Source organism: Uranotaenia lowii, chromosome 3, assembly GCF_029784155.1.
Source record: "Uranotaenia lowii strain MFRU-FL chromosome 3, ASM2978415v1, whole genome shotgun sequence".
In the NCBI taxonomy this organism is placed as follows: domain Eukaryota; kingdom Metazoa; phylum Arthropoda; class Insecta; order Diptera; family Culicidae; genus Uranotaenia; species Uranotaenia lowii.
Window position 1 is genome coordinate 264,765,634 of NC_073693.1, and position 18,136 is coordinate 264,783,769.

General features: G+C 41.7%; 1 protein-coding gene and 1 long non-coding RNA gene across 2 annotated transcripts; both read left to right on the plus strand.

Moving 5' to 3' along the window:
- The first annotated feature begins 1,683 nt into the window (after nucleotides 1-1,683).
- Nucleotides 1,684-6,975, plus strand: LOC129753374 (uncharacterized). The gene has a single exon (XM_055749193.1). It carries the CDS (start codon nucleotides 1,684-1,686, stop codon nucleotides 6,973-6,975), a length of 5,292 nt encoding a protein of 1,763 aa, XP_055605168.1.
- Nucleotides 6,976-17,238: 10,263 nt separating this feature from the next.
- LOC129750535 (uncharacterized) lies at nucleotides 17,239-17,902 on the plus strand. The gene is made up of 3 exons (XR_008738402.1): nucleotides 17,239-17,293; nucleotides 17,358-17,453; nucleotides 17,517-17,902. It is a non-coding gene; the product is annotated as an uncharacterized LOC129750535 (long non-coding RNA).
- The last annotated feature ends 234 nt before the right edge of the window (nucleotides 17,903-18,136 follow it).

The following is an 18,136-nucleotide window of genomic DNA, read 5'->3' on the forward strand; positions in this document are numbered from 1 at the left end:
GCTGTGAAAAAAGGTACAGAATCGGGGATTGTAAAAGTATATGGGTTGTTTTCCAAAGCTCAACAGTAGGTCAATAAAGTGTGTGGGGTCTACATTTTATACAGTTATCTCCTGGGGCATTTGCAATAGTTTTTAAGGTTCAGTAAACTTATTCGTTTATAGGATTAAAATCACTTACTTTTTAATCTTTATTTTCATATGTTCCAGCATCCATTCGCCCGAAAATAAATTTCACACTCATTTACAGACATTTATGAACAATTTTAGACAGTTTATTGTGTTTTTCAAAAACTCGTTTTTTATGTAACGTTTACTTGAGTACATTTGAACTTTTGGGTTTGTATGGGAAAATTAAATATTTTGTTTTAAAAAATCAACACCATTCTTGTTTCTTCTGTGGAACTTAGTCTGCTAGTGGTTTTTTCACAATTTATAATTGATCGGTACTGTACCGGTCAGGAAATACCATCCATACTCTTAGTTTTTAATATGTGTCTAATTTATGTTCACTTGACACTGTAATTAATTTGCTCGAAAACACCACTATTTGTATATGTACCCTAGGATAAGCATAACTCTCTCTTAACATAAAAGCTTTCTTCGAGAGAGTATGAAACCGCTCATAGAATAGAAAGTAAGCCATTTTTAGAATAGAATAGATTGTAACGTTGAATACTACACACGGATTTTTCACTTCGCTAATAAATTAGTAATTAGTCCAATAAAGCGACTTTCAATAAGTGCATCCGAAATCAAGTGATAGTAGTAGAACCGCAATCGAATTGCGAAGTGTTTTCAACACATCAACGTACACCCCCAAGTGCAAACGAAATCTTCCCCCCGAAGGGGCGATCAGCTGCTGTGCCATCAATTGTGCGACTCACCTGGAGTTCCTGTGTTGGTGGATGCCGTCGACTGGAGACGGAAAGAAATTCCTCGAAATCCGAACCCCCCCATCGGCCGTGCCCGAACATTTGGTCCTTCGAAGCCGGATTCGAGGACAGAAGCTCATCTGGACCAGCATTGGAATCCAACATTCGCCATCTTCGGAAGCGCAGTAGCAGCTGTGGTTTGTACAATCACATCAAGGTAGGCCATTTTGTGATATACTCACCGTGAATATAATATTCAGGCCCATTATTCACTTGGCCAACGAAAATTTGTCCAATAATTGCAATTGCAACAGCAGCAATTAGAATCAAGTTGGTGATTAATGGTGATTGATATTTATTAGAACCAAAACAAACGGCAATTACACTGTCTCACAAAATTTTGAGGTTTTACACTGGAGCACAAAAGTTTTGGAACAAGTTTTTTTTAAATAAAACTTTTTGAGGAGAAATTGCATTGGATAAATAAAGGCGTGCTGTAGAACGAATTGCAAGTGCATTTAGCCTGTTGCACTTTACAGTGTCGGTCAAAATAATAGCGACACTTCGGAAACTACATTTTTTGGAGAAATTGCAAATCACTTTTGGTTTCAAATCGTAACAGCTGTGTTACAACATTGCTGGGTGCTGTTCATACGAGTTGCTGACTACAGTACGGTCCAAAAAGATAGCAACATCTACAAAATAAAAATAAATTTGGGAATTTTATTTGCGAGAAAATATCCGAAAGTCAATCATTGGTGGTGTGTCCGGTATTTTTGGTGTCAACAAGTGTGATTCGAGTGGTGGTAATATGGCTAGCAAGGCGGAGAAGAAATTAGCAGCGGACCTTCTGACGCGACGACGAGCGTGTGCCGAGCGAGATGTGGTGGAGAAGTTCATTGCGGAGTACACCTATGAACGGGATTGTTGCCAGGTTGCGGTGCGTTTGGAGGCGCTAAACAAGTGCAACGAGCTGTTCCTGAACGTGCAGAATGATATTGAGCTGGGCGATCACGAAGAGAGGTTTGAAGGTCATCTAGAGTTTCGGGCGGATTTTGAGGATCGATTCTGCAGGGCGAAAGGTTTTTTACTGTCCAAACTGGAAAGTAGGGAGCATCCGTTGAGTTCGACGATTATGCACGCATCGTCTTCACACAACATGTCTGCTAGTTTCCACCATCGTTTGCCGAAAATCGATCTGCCGAAGTTCAGCGGAGATGAGTCGCGTTGGATCTCGTTTCGTGACAACTTTATCTCAATGATCCACTGCAACGAAGATATCCCGATCGTGAACAAGCTGCAATATCTTCTACAGTCACTGGAGGAAGAAGCTAAGAAGCCGTTCGAGTCTGTGGACATCCAAGCGGACAACTATTCGTCGACATGGGATGCACTGAAGAAGCGGTACGATAATAAACGGTTTCTCAGGAAGGAATTGTTTCGAGGCCTGTACAATCTCCCATCAATAAAGCGTGAGTCATCACAGGACCTCAACACTCTGGTTGATGACTTTCAGCGACATGTCAAGGCATTGGGAAAATTGGGCGAGCCAGTAGAGCACTGGGACACTCCACTTATTTTCATTCTTTCGAATAAATTGGATGCAGCAACGATCCGCGCTTGGGAGCAAGATACTCGTCAAAAGGACGAAGTAAAGTACGACGAGCTAATCGATTTTTTGATCCAACATGTTCGAATGCTGAAATCCGTTGCCAGTGATCTGCAGCACCGTTCAACAGTGTTGACTGTTTCCAGGGTGGCCGGACAAACACCGAAGAAGCCGTCAGCGATCAAATCCGTCGTCAACGCAGCAACATCCGAGTCACAATCCAGCACACAACAGTGTCACTGTTGTTCCAAAACGCACCCTTTGCACCAGTGTCCAGCATTCAAGAAGCTGTCGATCTCCCAACGGCGAGAACTAGTTACGAGGCACAGTCTTTGCCGAAACTGCTTCCGTTCAAATCACCAGGCACGAGCGTGCAAGTCGAAGTTTGTTTGTAGAAACTGCCATGCTAAGCACCACACTATGTTGCACGATCAACCAGCCCCGCAACCCACGTCGGCGATTCAAGGCACCAGTGGTTCACTCAGCCCGCCAGCAATCAACTTATCTGTGCATTCCAACTCGACGGTTCTACTGGAAACCGTTGCGCTTCTAGTGGTCGATCGGTATGGAAGGCAAATTCCAGCACGCGCTCTTCTGGATTCTGCAGCGATGTCTAACTTTATTACGAAGAAGCTGGCGAACGAGCTCGCCACTAGACAAAGCCCCGTGGACATCTCAGTTGCAGGAATAGGAGAGTCCGTCAAGCGCATCAAGCACCAGCTAACGGCCAAAATTGTTTCCAGGAACAGTGACTTCTCCACCACACTCGATTTTCTAGTTATGAGGAAGCCGACATCAAATCTGCCCACAATACCTATCGACACATCTGCGTGGAACATTCCTGAAGTGCCTTTGGCGGATGTCCATTTCAATGTGCCAGCTACGATCGATATAATCATCGGTGGAGAGTGCTATCACGAGCTCCACACCGGCGTGCGCCAATCTCTTGGCAACGGCTTCCCGTTCTTGGTGGACACACACTTTGGCTGGACAGTTTCCGGCAAAGTAACGACCGGCTCCACCACCGCACCACGAGCGTGCTACATCTCCGCCGTTGACCAGAACTTGGACTCTACCCTGGAACGTTTCTGGGAGCTGGACACCGTCGATGAAGGCCAAAACCTCTCAGCAGAAGAACGGAAGTGCGAAGAGATTTTTGCAAGCACCACCACTCGAAATCACGAAGGAAGGTACGTCGTACGGCTGCCCCGGACTGATGATTCCCAGATCACCCTTGGAGACTCTCGCATGATTGCAATTCGCCGGTTCTACAGCTTAGAACGCCGCCTACAGCGAGATGACTCCACCAAAATGGCCTACCACAAATTCATCGAAGAATACGCACAACTTGAACACATGTTTAAGATAGATCCTGTCGTCGATAACAAACCACACTGCTATCTGCCACATCACCCGGTCTTCAAGGAAGCCAGCACAACCACCAAGATACGCGTGGTATTCGACGCTTCTTGCAAGACCACATCCGGGTATTCGCTGAACGATATGCTGCTCGTCGGTCCGGTCGTCCAACAGGATCTGCTGTCCATCACCCTTCGATTCCGTACAAAGGCCATCGCTCTTGTGGCGGACATTGAAAAAATGTACCGTCAAGTTAATTTACATCCCGATGATCAGCCCTTTCATCGAATCCTTTGGAGGGAGAACCCTTCTGAACCGTTGGATACTTACGAACTCCGCACCGTTACTTACGGAACCGCTTCAGCTCCGTACCTGGCAACTCGTGTTTTGAAGCAGCTAGCCATTGATGAAGGAGATAGGTTCCCAGTCGCAGCCGAAGCCATCGATGACTACTACATGGATGATTTACTATCCGGTGCCAACGATCTAGAGTCCGCTATACAAAAACGCCGCCAGATGTCCGCGATGTGTCAGTCTGCCGGATTTCAGCTGAGAAAGTGGGCTTCTAACAACCGATCGGCTCTTGTAGACGTTCCATCTGCAGACCTTGCCATCGATCCACTGCATGACTTGAACGAAGATCAATCGGTATCGACTCTCGGCCTAGTTTGGGATACTCGAACTGATATGCTGCGGTTCAACATCAACCTTCCACTTCCTGCGTCGGTGCTGACCAAGAGGAAAGTAATCTCCTACATAGCGAGGATTTTCGATCCGCTGGGCCTCGTCGGGCCAGCTATAACACTGGCCAAGCTGTTCATGCAACAGTTGTGGCGACTTAGATCAGAAAAGGACGAACCGTACGATTGGGATCGGCCTCTGCCTTCGAAGCTGCAGGAGGAGTGGAAGCAGTTCCATGCAACGCTCTACATTTTAGCCGATATTCGAATTCCTCGGTTTGTCAACGGATATGCAGATTGTTCGATCCAGCTCCATTTCTTCTGTGACGCATCTGAAGCTGCATATGGATCTTGTTGCTTCGTTCGTTCCGAGTTTGCTGGCGAAATCAGAGTGCGGTTGTTGACCTCCAAATCCAAGGTTGCTCCTTTGGCCAAGAAACATTCGATTGCACGTTTGGAGCTATGCGCAGCTGTTCTATCCACAAAGCTGTTCCGGAAGGTACAAGGCGCGATTGGGTCATCAGAACACGTTTATTTCTGGTCTGACTCAACCACAGTCCTCCAATGGTTGAGGTCGCCACCGCATCGATGGAGAACCTTTGTTGCCAATCGCGTTACTGCTATCCAGACTGGCACTGAAGGTTTCAATTGGAGACACGTCCCGGGAGTGCAGAATCCAGCCGACGAACTTTCTCGTGGACTACAGCCCTCCGATCTTCTCAACCAAGCTCGATGGTGGAACGGTCCAGATTGGCTGTCGTCGTCATCGGAATATTGGCCACGATGTGTTTTGCCGGAGAATGATTCACCAGAGGTCGCTGAAGAAAGTCCTTCTGTCAGTTTAGCTGCCACCGTTTCCGAAAAAGAGGATTTTGCAGACCAGCTGTTCACTCGGTATTCAACGTTCAAGCGACTCAACCGGGTAACAGCCGCTTGTATCAAATACATCAAGGCACTCCAAGCTGCAGCTATAAGGAGGAAAAATCAACTAGTTACGCCGTTCCCTACACCCAATGAGTTAGCGATCGTCTACCTTTCAGCTGAAGATTTAGCCGAGGCAGATCGTGCGCTGCTCCGATTAGCCCAGTCACAGCTATACGCGGAAGAGCTCTCCGAGTTCCAAAACCCCAAACGTACAAGAAATCCGCTGTCGTCGCAGTTACGATACCTACGTCCTTTCCTCTGTGATGATGGTATTATTCGCGTTGGTGGTCGCCTAAGGAATGCAGACGTTGCGCAGAGTGTCAAACATCCAGCAGTTCTCTCGGCTAAGCATCCACTGGCAAGGCTTATTACGGAGCATTACCATCGAACGCTTTTGCATGCTGGACCGCAGCTGATGATTGCCACTATTCGCCAAAGATACTGGATTCATGGAGGAAGAAATTTAGCTCGCCAAACGTACCATGGCTGTATGAAATGCTTTCGGCAGAAGCCGACCCTCGTTGAGCAAAGCTCCGCAGATCTACCAAAATCCCGTGTGATCCAAGATCGTCCATTCGCTGTGTGTGGAGTCGACTATTTCGGGCCCATTTTTATCAAGTCACCGATTCGTCGTCATGGTCCAACAAAGGCATATGGTGCCATTTTCGTATGTTTCGTTACGAAGGCCGTTCACATTGAGTTGGTGTCGGATCTGTCAACGCCCGCCTTTCTATCAGCACTTCGTCGCTTCGTTGCCCGTCGCAGTCGCCCGAGGGAAATTCATTCGGACAACGGAACAGCTTTCAAAGGTGCATCGAACGCTCTTCACCGATTGTACGACATGCTGAAGAAAAACAGCGAAGACAGGGAGCAGATATTCAACTGGTGTGCAACGGAAAGAATCCAGTGGAAATTCATTCCCCCGCGAGCTCCGCATTTCGGTGGATTATGGGAAGCTGCAGTGAAGTCTGCCAAACACCATATTCTACGTGAGATAGGACACACGAACATGAGCTACGAGGACATGACCACACTGCTCGCTGAAGTGGAGATGTGCCTTAATTCACGTCCAATCACCCCGATCCCGACGGAAACCGATGATCTCGAGGTGTTAACTCCAGGACACTTCCTTGTGGGCACCAACTTGCAAGCCGTTGACGATGTGGATGTTACTGCAAAGCCCGACAACCATCTCGACCATTGGAAGCTCACCACAAAACGGATGCAGGGTATCTGGGCTCGTTGGTATCCCGAATATCTCGCCCAACTACAAACTCGCGCTAGGAAGGGGAGCAAATCGGCGGTTCCGGTGGAGGTTGGAAAAATCGTGGTAATCAAGGAAGACAACTTACCACCAGCCTTGTGGCCACTAGGTCGCATCACAAAACTTCATCCCGGCCGAGATGGAGTTGTTCGTGTTGTGGGACTGAAGACAGCCAAGCGTGATGACGTCGTCAGAGCGGTGAACCGGATAGCCATCTTACCCACCGCCAGCATCCAAGACGTTGACCCGACAACCACCGAAGATTAGCAGAAACTACAAAGACCGGTAGAGCACGCCGAACGTGCTCAACGCGCTAATGGAGCGCTATCAGGTGATTAGCGTTCCAAATTTATTCTTTAAACCGTTCGATCTACCGGGTCTTTGCTGCTTCCAGATCCGTATGTGTCCTGTAGAGCCTAGCCATTGTTCGTTTCAACGAGATCAATCTCCAAAGACCGGCAGAGCACGCCGAATGTGTCTCGATGCGCATTCCAAGCGCTAAAAGGTGATTAGCGTTCCAATATATCTACTTTACCGTTCGATCTACCGGATCTTTGCTGTTTACAGATCCCTAGATGCCCTGTTAAGCCTGCCATTTTTTCAACAAGATTGATCTTCAAAGACCGGTAGAGCACACCGAATGTAGCTCAACGCGCATTGTGAGCGCTAATAGGTGATTAGCGTTCCAATATTTCACTTTTTCTCGTTCGATCTACCTGGTCTTCGTTGATTTCAGATCCTATCTCAATCATTACTCCATTAATATTCCGTCACCATGTACCAAGCCACAACGCAGAATCTTCAAAGACCGGTAGAGCACGCCGAACGTTGCTCAACGCGCTAAAGGAGCGCTAACAGGTGATTAGCGTTCCTATTACCTTAATCCAAATCGTTCGATCTACCGGGTCTTTTATCGATTCCAGACCGTCCACTGTCGTACATCGTCGCAATTCCTTCGTTCACCAGCATTATAGCCGATCGAGATCGCCCACATACATCCACATGGTAGCAGAATCTACAAAGATCGGTAGAGCACGCCGAACGTTGCTCAACGCGCTAATGGGGCGCTAACAGGTGATTAGCGTTCCTATAACCTTACCCTACGCCGTTCGGTCTACCGGGTCTTTTTTTTTATGTTCACAGATTCTGCACCAGTGCCGAAGCAGAGTCCTCGATGTGCGACGTGTCAGCTGCGTTTCTTGGTCCAACCGTGTCTCCTGGTTCAGCCGGGTACCTTGGTCCAACTATGTCCCCTGATCCAACGGTGTCGCATGGTCCAACCGACTGAGGAGGCCGTAATCAAGTGGTCCGAAATGCGTTGAAACAGCAGTTTCAAGGTGGCCGGAATGATCGGTACTGTACCGGTCAGGAAATACCATCCATACTCTTAGTTTTTAATATGTGTCTAATTTATGTTCACTTGACACTGTAATTAATTTGCTCGAAAACACCACTATTTGTATATGTACCCTAGGATAAGCATAACTCTCTCTTAACATAAAAGCTTTCTTCGAGAGAGTATGAAACCGCTCATAGAATAGAAAGTAAGCCATTTTTAGAATAGAATAGATTGTAACGTTGAATACTACACACGGATTTTTCACTTCGCTAATAAATTAGTAATTAGTCCAATAAAGCGACTTTCAATAAGTGCATCCGAAATCAAGTGATAGTAGTAGAACCGCAATCGAATTGCGAAGTGTTTTCAACACATCAACGTACACCCCCAAGTGCAAACGAAATCTTCCCCCCGAAGGGGCGATCAGCTGCTGTGCCATCAATTGTGCGACTCACCTGGAGTTCCTGTGTTGGTGGATGCCGTCGACTGGAGACGGAAAGAAATTCCTCGAAATCCGAACCCCCCCATCGGCCGTGCCCGAACAATAATTTTTTTTCACTGTACAACTTTGTCGAAGACCGTAACTTCGTATCTTAATAGGAAGTAAAGTTATTTGCCCTTAAATAGGGATATGTCTTCAGCATTGAAAAACTATCAATTCACCTGACATCACTGCCGTTGCTTGGCGAGGTATTGCTTGCAAAGTAGTCATGCAATACCTAGCTAGCAGTGCTGTCAGTTGAATTGATTGCTTTTCAATGCCAAAAGACATACCCCTATTCAACAGCTAAATTGTTGTCTTCCATCAGTGTAAAATTTGAGATGAGTTGGTTGATTTCTGACTTTGCGCAACGCGTTTCCATTTTGTTTAGAAATTTGCACGGAAGAAGAAATTCATGTAAATAATCATCCAGAAAATTCCAATAAGCTTTAAACGAAGTTTGGGATTTCCTATTCTAAAGATTTTTTTTTTGCTAACATAAGAAGAAGCTATGTATTTAATGAAAAATTATCCAATCCAAAATGAAAAAATTGATTCCATTAAAAAAATAATAAAAATGACACTTTTAGCTAGTTTGAGCTTTCAATAATTTCATGGATTATTTTGCCAAGGTTATGTCATTCAACGAAATCATTGGTTATGCGAAGCAGTGTCTGCGTTTATTTTATTTTCATCGTACGTTAACATCGAATAACTTTTCTGAATTTCAAGTTAGGTTTGTAGTTTGTTCAAATGAAATGTACTGCAAAAACCAAGGAATGTTAAGAATCCATTTAATAATTTTTTAACTTTCTGTTCATCTCTGGTTATTTTTAAATGAAAATTTCTGTTTCCCTTACCAATTTCCATACAAAATTAAAACTAGTTGCACTTTATAAGGCTGAATAAATCGCTTCCAAAATTGATATTGCTATTTTCGACAGTAAAACAAGCATAAAAAGTTATGGGAGATATAAGAATTTCGAATTTTCAAATTTCCATACTAAGATTACAGCGGCTTAATCATCACCTTTGGCATTCCGCGTGGCGACGACATTAGATGAAGTTTCTGGACACTGGCAATGAAGTACTCTCTGATATCTCGTGGACTGATTTTATTGCTCCCTACTGTTTTTAAGAATTTTAGTTGTTGTGCCTTCAAATGTACTCCAGATGATTTTGAGGTATTATGCGATGTTAAAAAATAAACGTTCTACATCGCGTTCTATATGAGCGAATTTTTGGAATTTTTTTCGTCACATAATCTGTGACACAGAGAACAGAATTTTGTGAAAAATCACAGGTTTCACAGAATTTTGAGAACCTATTTCATGTTTTTACTGCCAGGTACTCAAATAAAATGTCAGGTAGATTAAGGGGGGGGGGGGATAGGGTCTAACACTTTCAAAAAATCGATTATTTTATTTTCTTATTGTAAAACATTTCAAGAATGTTGTGTCAAATTTTCAAGTCAATTGAAGCAAAACTGTAGAAGTTATAGGCCTTTATCTCCTCCTATCTAATACTGCAAAGAAGCAAGATCTGAAACTTCAAACGCGTTTTTCTCGAAAGCACATTTTTGAAGTCCGTGGACATCGTCATTTGAAAACTACTTATCCGATTCTTTTCAAATTTGGAACATAGTTTCTACATATAAAATACCAGACCCCAACGTTTTTCTTTTTTTGTTTTTTTTACTTTGGGGAGATTTTACAGATAAAAAATGGCGGATTTTTTCGTGAAAAATCGTAGTTTTTACTTCAAACAGCCACAAAAATTTCATAAATTTTTTTAAGTTAAATAAAAACGTTGGGATTCAGAAAAACATCTATTAAAAATATTTTGTTCTGATTTTTTGACTTCAGATGATTCTGTGCTGAGATACAGTGTCCACCGCAAATCCTCGCCTTTTTAAAGGCATCCTCGAAAGTGCTCCGTCACCGGCGGTTCATTTTTCAATGTTTTTCTACGAAAGAATTACTAAATGTTCTTTTAACAATGCTTTGTATAATGCAAAAAATTTGAATACATTTGTTTGAACGATAGCTCTAGAAAAAAATCGTGAAAATGGTGTTTTTTTTTACCCGTTAGACCCTACCCCCCCTTAAAGCAAACTTCAAATCATTTTTAACACATAATCTTTCAATTTGATAACAAGAATAACTTGCATTAGTTTGAATTGCTTTAGGAGTAACATTGTTGAGTTCATTTATTCTTTCAAAACAAGCGTACCCACAGACATGTGCCCACAATAAGTAGAACTGCAAGTAGATTCCCCGATTTTCTTTCTTTACATTTTGTGTTGTATAGCAGTACAGATAAAGCTTAACTAAAAATCACAGAATTTTGAGCAAAAATCACAGAATTTGAGAATTGATTTTTTCAAAAACACAGATTTTTTTCGGCAACCTTGCATGGGACCCTTATTAGGGTGACGGGTGTATTTCCTGGGGAGGCCCGTCACATCAAAAATGTGTGACGCTCTCTTACTCATTTCAGCCGCCCAGTTCAGCCACACGTTGCAAAGCTTAGAGCGTTGCAAAGCTACCAAAATGAGCGTGGCGACGAACGTGTTAATGTTCGATAGTTTCCCTCATTGCTGTACTGGTACAATTTAACATGTTCGTCGCCACGCTCATTTTGGTAGTTTTACTGGCCGGACCCAAAGAAATTTTCGGAACGAGAAAGTAAAGAAGGAGAGCTCCCAGCTTTGCAACGTCCCAGTACCCAGTAAGCGCGTCCTCTCAAAAATCATTTTTTTTTTATATTTACATAACAAACTTAAAACTAGCACTTTTTCCTTAAATCTTATTGCACTCTTATCAACTAATACACCTTAATCAAATCATATTTACATAGTTCTGAAAATGTTTCTGGAAAATAAATTTATTGTTCCATCTTAGGGATCGTACTCTTTCTTTAATTCCATTTATGTTTATATCTTTTCTCATTTCTATTATGTATGTTATGCATTCTAGAGTCAACCACAATCCTGCCTTAAACTTATAATTTTTCTTATTATTTGTATATTGGAATAAATCTTCTGCATCGGTTATATCTAACTTGAATTTCGTTTTTAATTCGTTATTTAACCAGGATTAAATAATTTTAGATCTTTCACATTCGATGCAGAGAACTGTCTTTTAAGTTACAAAGATCGCATTTCGAAGAATTTAGCCCCCTAACATTGTGCCTGAACATTTTTTCATTTGTTGGAATCAAATCTCTCAGCAGGATAAAAAAGGATGACTTCTGACCTGAGCTAAGGTAGTTTTGATTGCAATTTTCAAAAATAATTTCCCATTGAAGGCTCGGCAATTCCTTTTCCATTTTAATATCAATGTCTATTCTCCTTAATAAAAAATCATAAATTAATTTACTGGTATTGAAATTTGGAAAGACTCGTAATTCATTTGCCAATGCTAACCATTCTCGCATACGATTCGGATTGTTTTCGCGTGTTTCTCTGAAGGGCGTGTCTTAGGTTATTTCGTGGCACTCACTCAAGGCACGCGTATGGTGTGTTCCTCTCTGCCGATGTGATGATGCAAAATCGCCAGAGAGATCGTTACGATCCCTCTGGCGATTAGAGTTACCTCTCTGCCGATTCATGTTTACTGGGGTGTAGCTAAACTGAGTGGTTAAAAAGAGTAAGAGAGCGTCACATGTTTTCGATGTGACGGGGCCTCCCGGGAAATACACCCCTCTCCCGAATATGGGTCCCATGGTGACGAACGTGTTAAGCTGCCTTTTTGGAAAACGAACTTCAAGTGAAATTTTCTTCTCATAAAATTAAACTTCTAAGCGTGGAATCAACCGGATCCGGAGCCGAATTGATTTTTATGTGAGGCGTCAATATGATCAACCGCCCCGACTTATAACAGTGAAGAATACCACCCTTAAAATAGTTGGTTAATTTTTGAAGCCTAATAACTTTTTTTTCTTGTCTCTTATCGAATTTCAGTCCACGGATGAAATATTTTTCAAAATTTAGGCTTTAAGAAAAACCATTTTCAAAAGAAATCTGCCGGAGGGAACCAAAGTTATTGATGAAAAACTGGTGTTTCATGTTTCTCCCGAACAATATGTCTCAAAATCCCATAAAAACTTCAGGCTAAATAGTTGAGCGACCCCTTCCAGTTGTCCGATCTGGCCCAAATTTTAAAATGGGACCTTGTACAATTTTAGCCTGCAGCACATAACATTTCACAGGTTTTCAATTCCCTCATACAAATTTGGGTGCGCGCTGTGTTTTATTCGAAAAATTTATGATATTTACGGCTTATGTTCTTTCTTTCTTTGATATCAAATGTTTCTCTAGTACTTCCCATCACCTTTAAAAATGTGATCATTTTCAGGTACGAAGATTTATCAAGACGAATTCAATTTAAAAAAAAGATTTGAAGACTGACATTTTTAACGAAACGTTTATTACGATTCGTAATTCCGAAATTTTGAAAATAAATCAATATACTGTTGCACTTCCCTTTTCAATGTTATCAATGAATTTATATGCACCGATGTTGTACTGGTGATGCACGTGATTGAAACGAAGGCTTACATAATATATTCATAAGGAGGTGCATTTCTATCCAAAGTTTGAAAGCATTATCCACAGTTTAAAAGCTAAGACAAATTTTTACTGCACTCCAGGCTGGTAAGTAATCTACCAACGGCAGAATACTGCATATTGACCTTTCGGACGGAAATTCTGTAGAGTTTTTAATAGAAATACAAAAGCGATAATTTATTCTACTTCTATTTCTTCCATCGTAATGCCTCTCATGTTTGCTGCTGAAAGGACATCAGATGACTTGTCACTTCTAGGACGTTAAACACCAAAGAGATTGGGTTCCAGTGAAATCTGGAACAAAACATGTCAAAATAGGTGCCAAGCTATTTAGAAATTGCTTATTTGATATCGAATTGGATGAATGTCGAATTTTAGCCAGATGTCATCAAAAAAGTTGCAAGAAAGAACGATTATCTTTAACCTTGCGCATCCACACGTATCCACTCGGCCTGGTCTGGACGAATTTTTTTAAAAATTTGGGAAACAAAGGGCAAACCTGAACAGAATCTAAGTTATTTATTCACTGGTAAAGTTCGACTTGTTCGCCCTTAAGTTTAACCACTCGTCACAGACGCTCTATATGAAACCCGCAGGTGATCTTGTGGTATTTTATCCCAGGCTGCCACGAGATGTCGCTTCAGGACCTCCACACCTTCATGTTTCTTAGAGCAGACTTCGGCGTTCGACATTCTCCATACAGCGAAGTCCATAGGGTTCAGGTCTGGCGAACTCGCCGGCCACTCGGAGCTCGAAATGAACCCTGGAAAATGTTGCGCAATCCAAAGTTGGGTTCTTTCGATTTGTGAGCCGGCGCCGAGTCCTGTTGGAAAACTCAATCCCTGGAACCAAAATGTCGACGTGCCCACGGTTCTACGACATTCTGTAGAACTAGATTCCGATATGAATTTTTGTTGATCTTCACACCTTCAGGGACAAAAACCAGCGGAGTCCGGCCATCACGAGTGATTCCGGCCCAAACCATCACCGATGCTGGTTTCTGTCGCCGGGTGTCGTGATCTGTCTGACAATCAAACTCTGTCGTTCTGCTTATTCAAGATCTGCTGTACGGTGAAGAGTTTCTCGTCGGTAAACACGATATTCTTCAACCTTCCTTTCGCGGCCCTTTTCAGCAGCGCCTTCGCTCTTTTCACCCGTTCTTGTTTCTGCTTCACCGTAAGGTCTTGAACCTTTTGGATCTTGTAGGGCTTGGTCTGAAGTTTATCTTTCACGATCCGACGGAGACTTCGATCCGATATGTTGAGATCCTCTGGCATTTTGGGGGCATTACGACGAGGATTTCTCTTAAGACGCTTCTTGACGATCTTCGCCAGCATGGTAGGTGTCACCACAGTAGGTCGGCGTCCCCCACCATACCGTTTTTTGGCACTTCCGGTCTCCAGGTATCTTTTAACTGTACGGTATACAAAACTTCTGCACACACTTATATCGGACAGCTCACGAACTATGTCCTTCTGCCGTTTGCCAGCTAGGAACAAGGCAACCACAGCGCTACGTTTCTGTTCGAGATCCATTTTTCCGGATAACACCTGATTACAAAAGACATCCAATGATAGCTAAGACTTAATGTAAACAACGCGACGAGGGGTCGTTCAATACTGTTTCGCGTGCAACGAAATAATTACTGTTGAAGTAATGTAGCAGTTCAATTGCCGGACCCTCACCTATTCAAATGATTCGTAGAAGCATTATTATTCACTTATGCATAGTACCTAAATTTATAAAAAAAAAAATCTGGATATTTTCAAAATACATCAGAGGTGCTTTTTTCACACACCTTTCATATTTTGAACCAAAACTCCGATTGGTTCATCGAAAAAAGTATATTTGAGTTATCCGTTCAAAAATTTGTAGAAGAAAATTTCATTCATATTTTAATTAGCTAAAACAAGGTGCTGTAAGTTTGTTTCACCCAGCGTTAAATAAAAAATATTGGTAGGTGAGGTACACAAATAATCAAACTCTTAAAAATTATCAATGTTTCTCTTTCGTCAAAACATCCATGAAACAAGTTTCCATGCAAACTTGTCCCGCCCCACAACCAGCTTGGATTATGTTATGTTTGATTTTCGGTTAAATTTTGGCGCTCATTCAGAAAGAAGGAACTTGCGTGCTAAGCCACATGGTTCAATTCGACCTCAATGGTCGATTATAAGGCGGTGGGTACACATGAACACCACGAAACCATGCCGGAAAATGTATCTCGTGAACGACTTCAGGCATGGTAGGTATTCTAAAACAAATCAAAATCCCAATTGAAAAAAAAAAACTGTCAACCTTATGTTTGGGCATCGAGCGAGTTGGACGTTCGAAAGCAGATTCTGAACTGAAAGGCCTTCAAGTGTCAACGCTGATATATTTGCTTCCCAGGCCTAATCTACATATTGGAATATTTTTGTAAACATACGGGACGGATATGTGGTGTAGTAATTTTATTTTTTTTATTTTTGGATTGACAAGTTTGATCTGCTGAATGGGATCGATGAACTGTTCGGTTGAAACCCTAGTTAGGAATAAAAAACCAAAATATGAGGAACGGGTCCAACCTGTTCACTAGTAATACAACACGATTTCCGCACTAGACTTGTTCATGATTGAAAAAAGGTAATTTGTTAATTTAAAGTTTACAAACTTAACGACCTGAATTTCTTGAATCGTCGCATTGAGTTTCATTTTTCTAATGCTTTTTCTCTTCTGATTCAATGAATAGAATCGTTATGCTTCATGGTCAACTTCGTAAACCAAACAATTTGAATGCATTGTTTTGTGTTTCATTGAAACTTTTTATTTTTAAGACCCATTCACGATTTGGCTTAAAATGTACGTAAATGGAAATTAAAGATTCATTTTTTTTTAAGAATTTCGAAGGAGTATTTTCAGAAAAAAAAACACCAAACTTTCTAAAGGGAACAGTTGTTGTTTATTTAATCGGAAAAAGGTAACAATTCAGCCTCTAATAAACTGGACCAACACCCCCAAATTCAATTGACAAATTCGAATCATCATTATCATTTATAGCGATGAACTTTGTGCCAGTGCCAATCGATGATAAACAAAACAAACAACAAACCATCAGCCGGACACGGGACAGTTTGGACAAGGAAATTTGCGTCTCGCGCCAAACTGAGCTGCCGTTATTTATTCCGGACGCATTTGCGCTAATATTGACCATAAACTTAACCGGGACCGGCCAGACCGCCCCGATCGATCTCAAGCTGCGACTTTGTGAATATCTACATATGTATGATAAAGAGCTATCAATTCACAAGTCACTTAGAGCATTTGTAAAGTTCCCATCCCTGTTTGCCGCCGATAAAAGCTGTTTAAATTTTAATACCGTAGAAATTTTGGTCACGTTTTGCAAACTACTACTAGACCGCCAGATAGCAAAGCGAGTCGACACACCCCCTCGAGTGACCCTTTCGGTAATAATGGTGGAGAAGATACTCCGTCATAATCCTACTAGAATGCATCAATGAATGCAAGTTACTCTATTACCTTGAGTGCATTCCAAGCTGAGTGAACTGCTCAGCAAAAGATTATGATTTCATTGAATCTGAGCGCTCGAAAATACTCTTCTGAAGGTTGTGAATATTGCTCACTAAAGCTAGGACGAGGGATATTTTAAATTGCTCATACATGCCGGATATTGCATTGAAAACTGCAAGAATCGTGTCCGATTGTTATTAAAATGGCCATTTGATAAGACATTGAAGTTGAGTTGAAATCCGATTAGTACTTAAATTTTCCTTTTGTTGAATACCGGGTGTCGATTGCCGATCGTGAATTGTTGATATTCGATTGTCGGTTGTCGATTGTCGATTGTCTATAGTCGATGACAGAATGCCAGTAAATTTCTGGATGTTGTTTGTCGAGTATCTGTTGTTAATTGTCGATCGTCGTTTGTTGATTGTCGACTTTTGAATGTAAGTTGATAACTGTCGAGTGTCAATTTTCGATTGTTGATTGCACGCTAACTTTTGGCTACCCCTTAAAGGCGTAAAATTGACCCGTTATTGAGAACCTCAACGATCTGTCAAATAACGGGTCATTTTATCGGATCAATATTACCCCTTATTTTAAAAAGTTCGAGTCCGTTTGAAAAGGGTAATTTTATATCTTATCGAAAATCTTGTCGAAGTAACGTTGCAATTTTTCTGCGGTCTGGATCTTGGTAAGTTTTTATTAATAAAATGAATTCGTTATTGTGTTATTTCAATAAATTTTTCTCGCAACAGATCATCCCAGAAGTTGTTATAGGATGATACTTATTTCGCAATCTACTCTGTAGCGCAAAGATGGCAGTTCCCTCAGTGACCTTTGCGGATTTGATCGTAAGTTTTTTTAACGATATATTAAGTGGTTTTCAAGTTATATAAAGTTAACATTATTTTCAGTTTCGGTCATCCCAATTCGACAAGGAAAAGGTCCAGGTGTAATGCAACAGATGAGAAAATGACGAACAAAATAACTCGGAACGTTACAGAAATCGGACCGGTAATTATGTATAAACAATTCAATTATTTATGAATCTAGTTAATAAATGATTTATAAAATTGCCAATTCACTTTATTTTGATTCAGAACTCCTTGCATGCAATATTTCTCGAAAAGCCGCAAGCGTTTGAAATAAGGGGTAATTGTCCGCTATGCTTTTAAAATAAGGGGTAATTTTCATCCGATACAAGCGTTATCAAGCTGAGTACCCCTTAAAGGGTAAAGGGGCTTTATCCGAAAAAAGGAGTTCTCCCAGTCTTATTGAATAACGGGTCAAAAGTATTCGTTAAGGGGTAACCAAAAGTTAGCGTGTGGCGTTTGTTGGTTTTATATTTTCAAAAGTCGATTAAAAGTTATCTCTTTTCAATAGTCGATTGTCGATGGTCAATTGTCTACTATCAATATCCACACGCTCATATTTTTTTAACCATTAATGGCTTTTCTGGAACCATTTTATGAGATTTTCGATATAACTGCCATTATTGTTGTTTTTCAAACATAGTGTACGGTTGAATTTCAAG

Coding starts and splice junctions, on each gene's coding strand:
- LOC129753374 (XM_055749193.1), top strand. CDS start 1,684: ATGGCTAGCAAGGCGGAGAAGAAATTAGCAGCGGACCTTCTGACGCGA.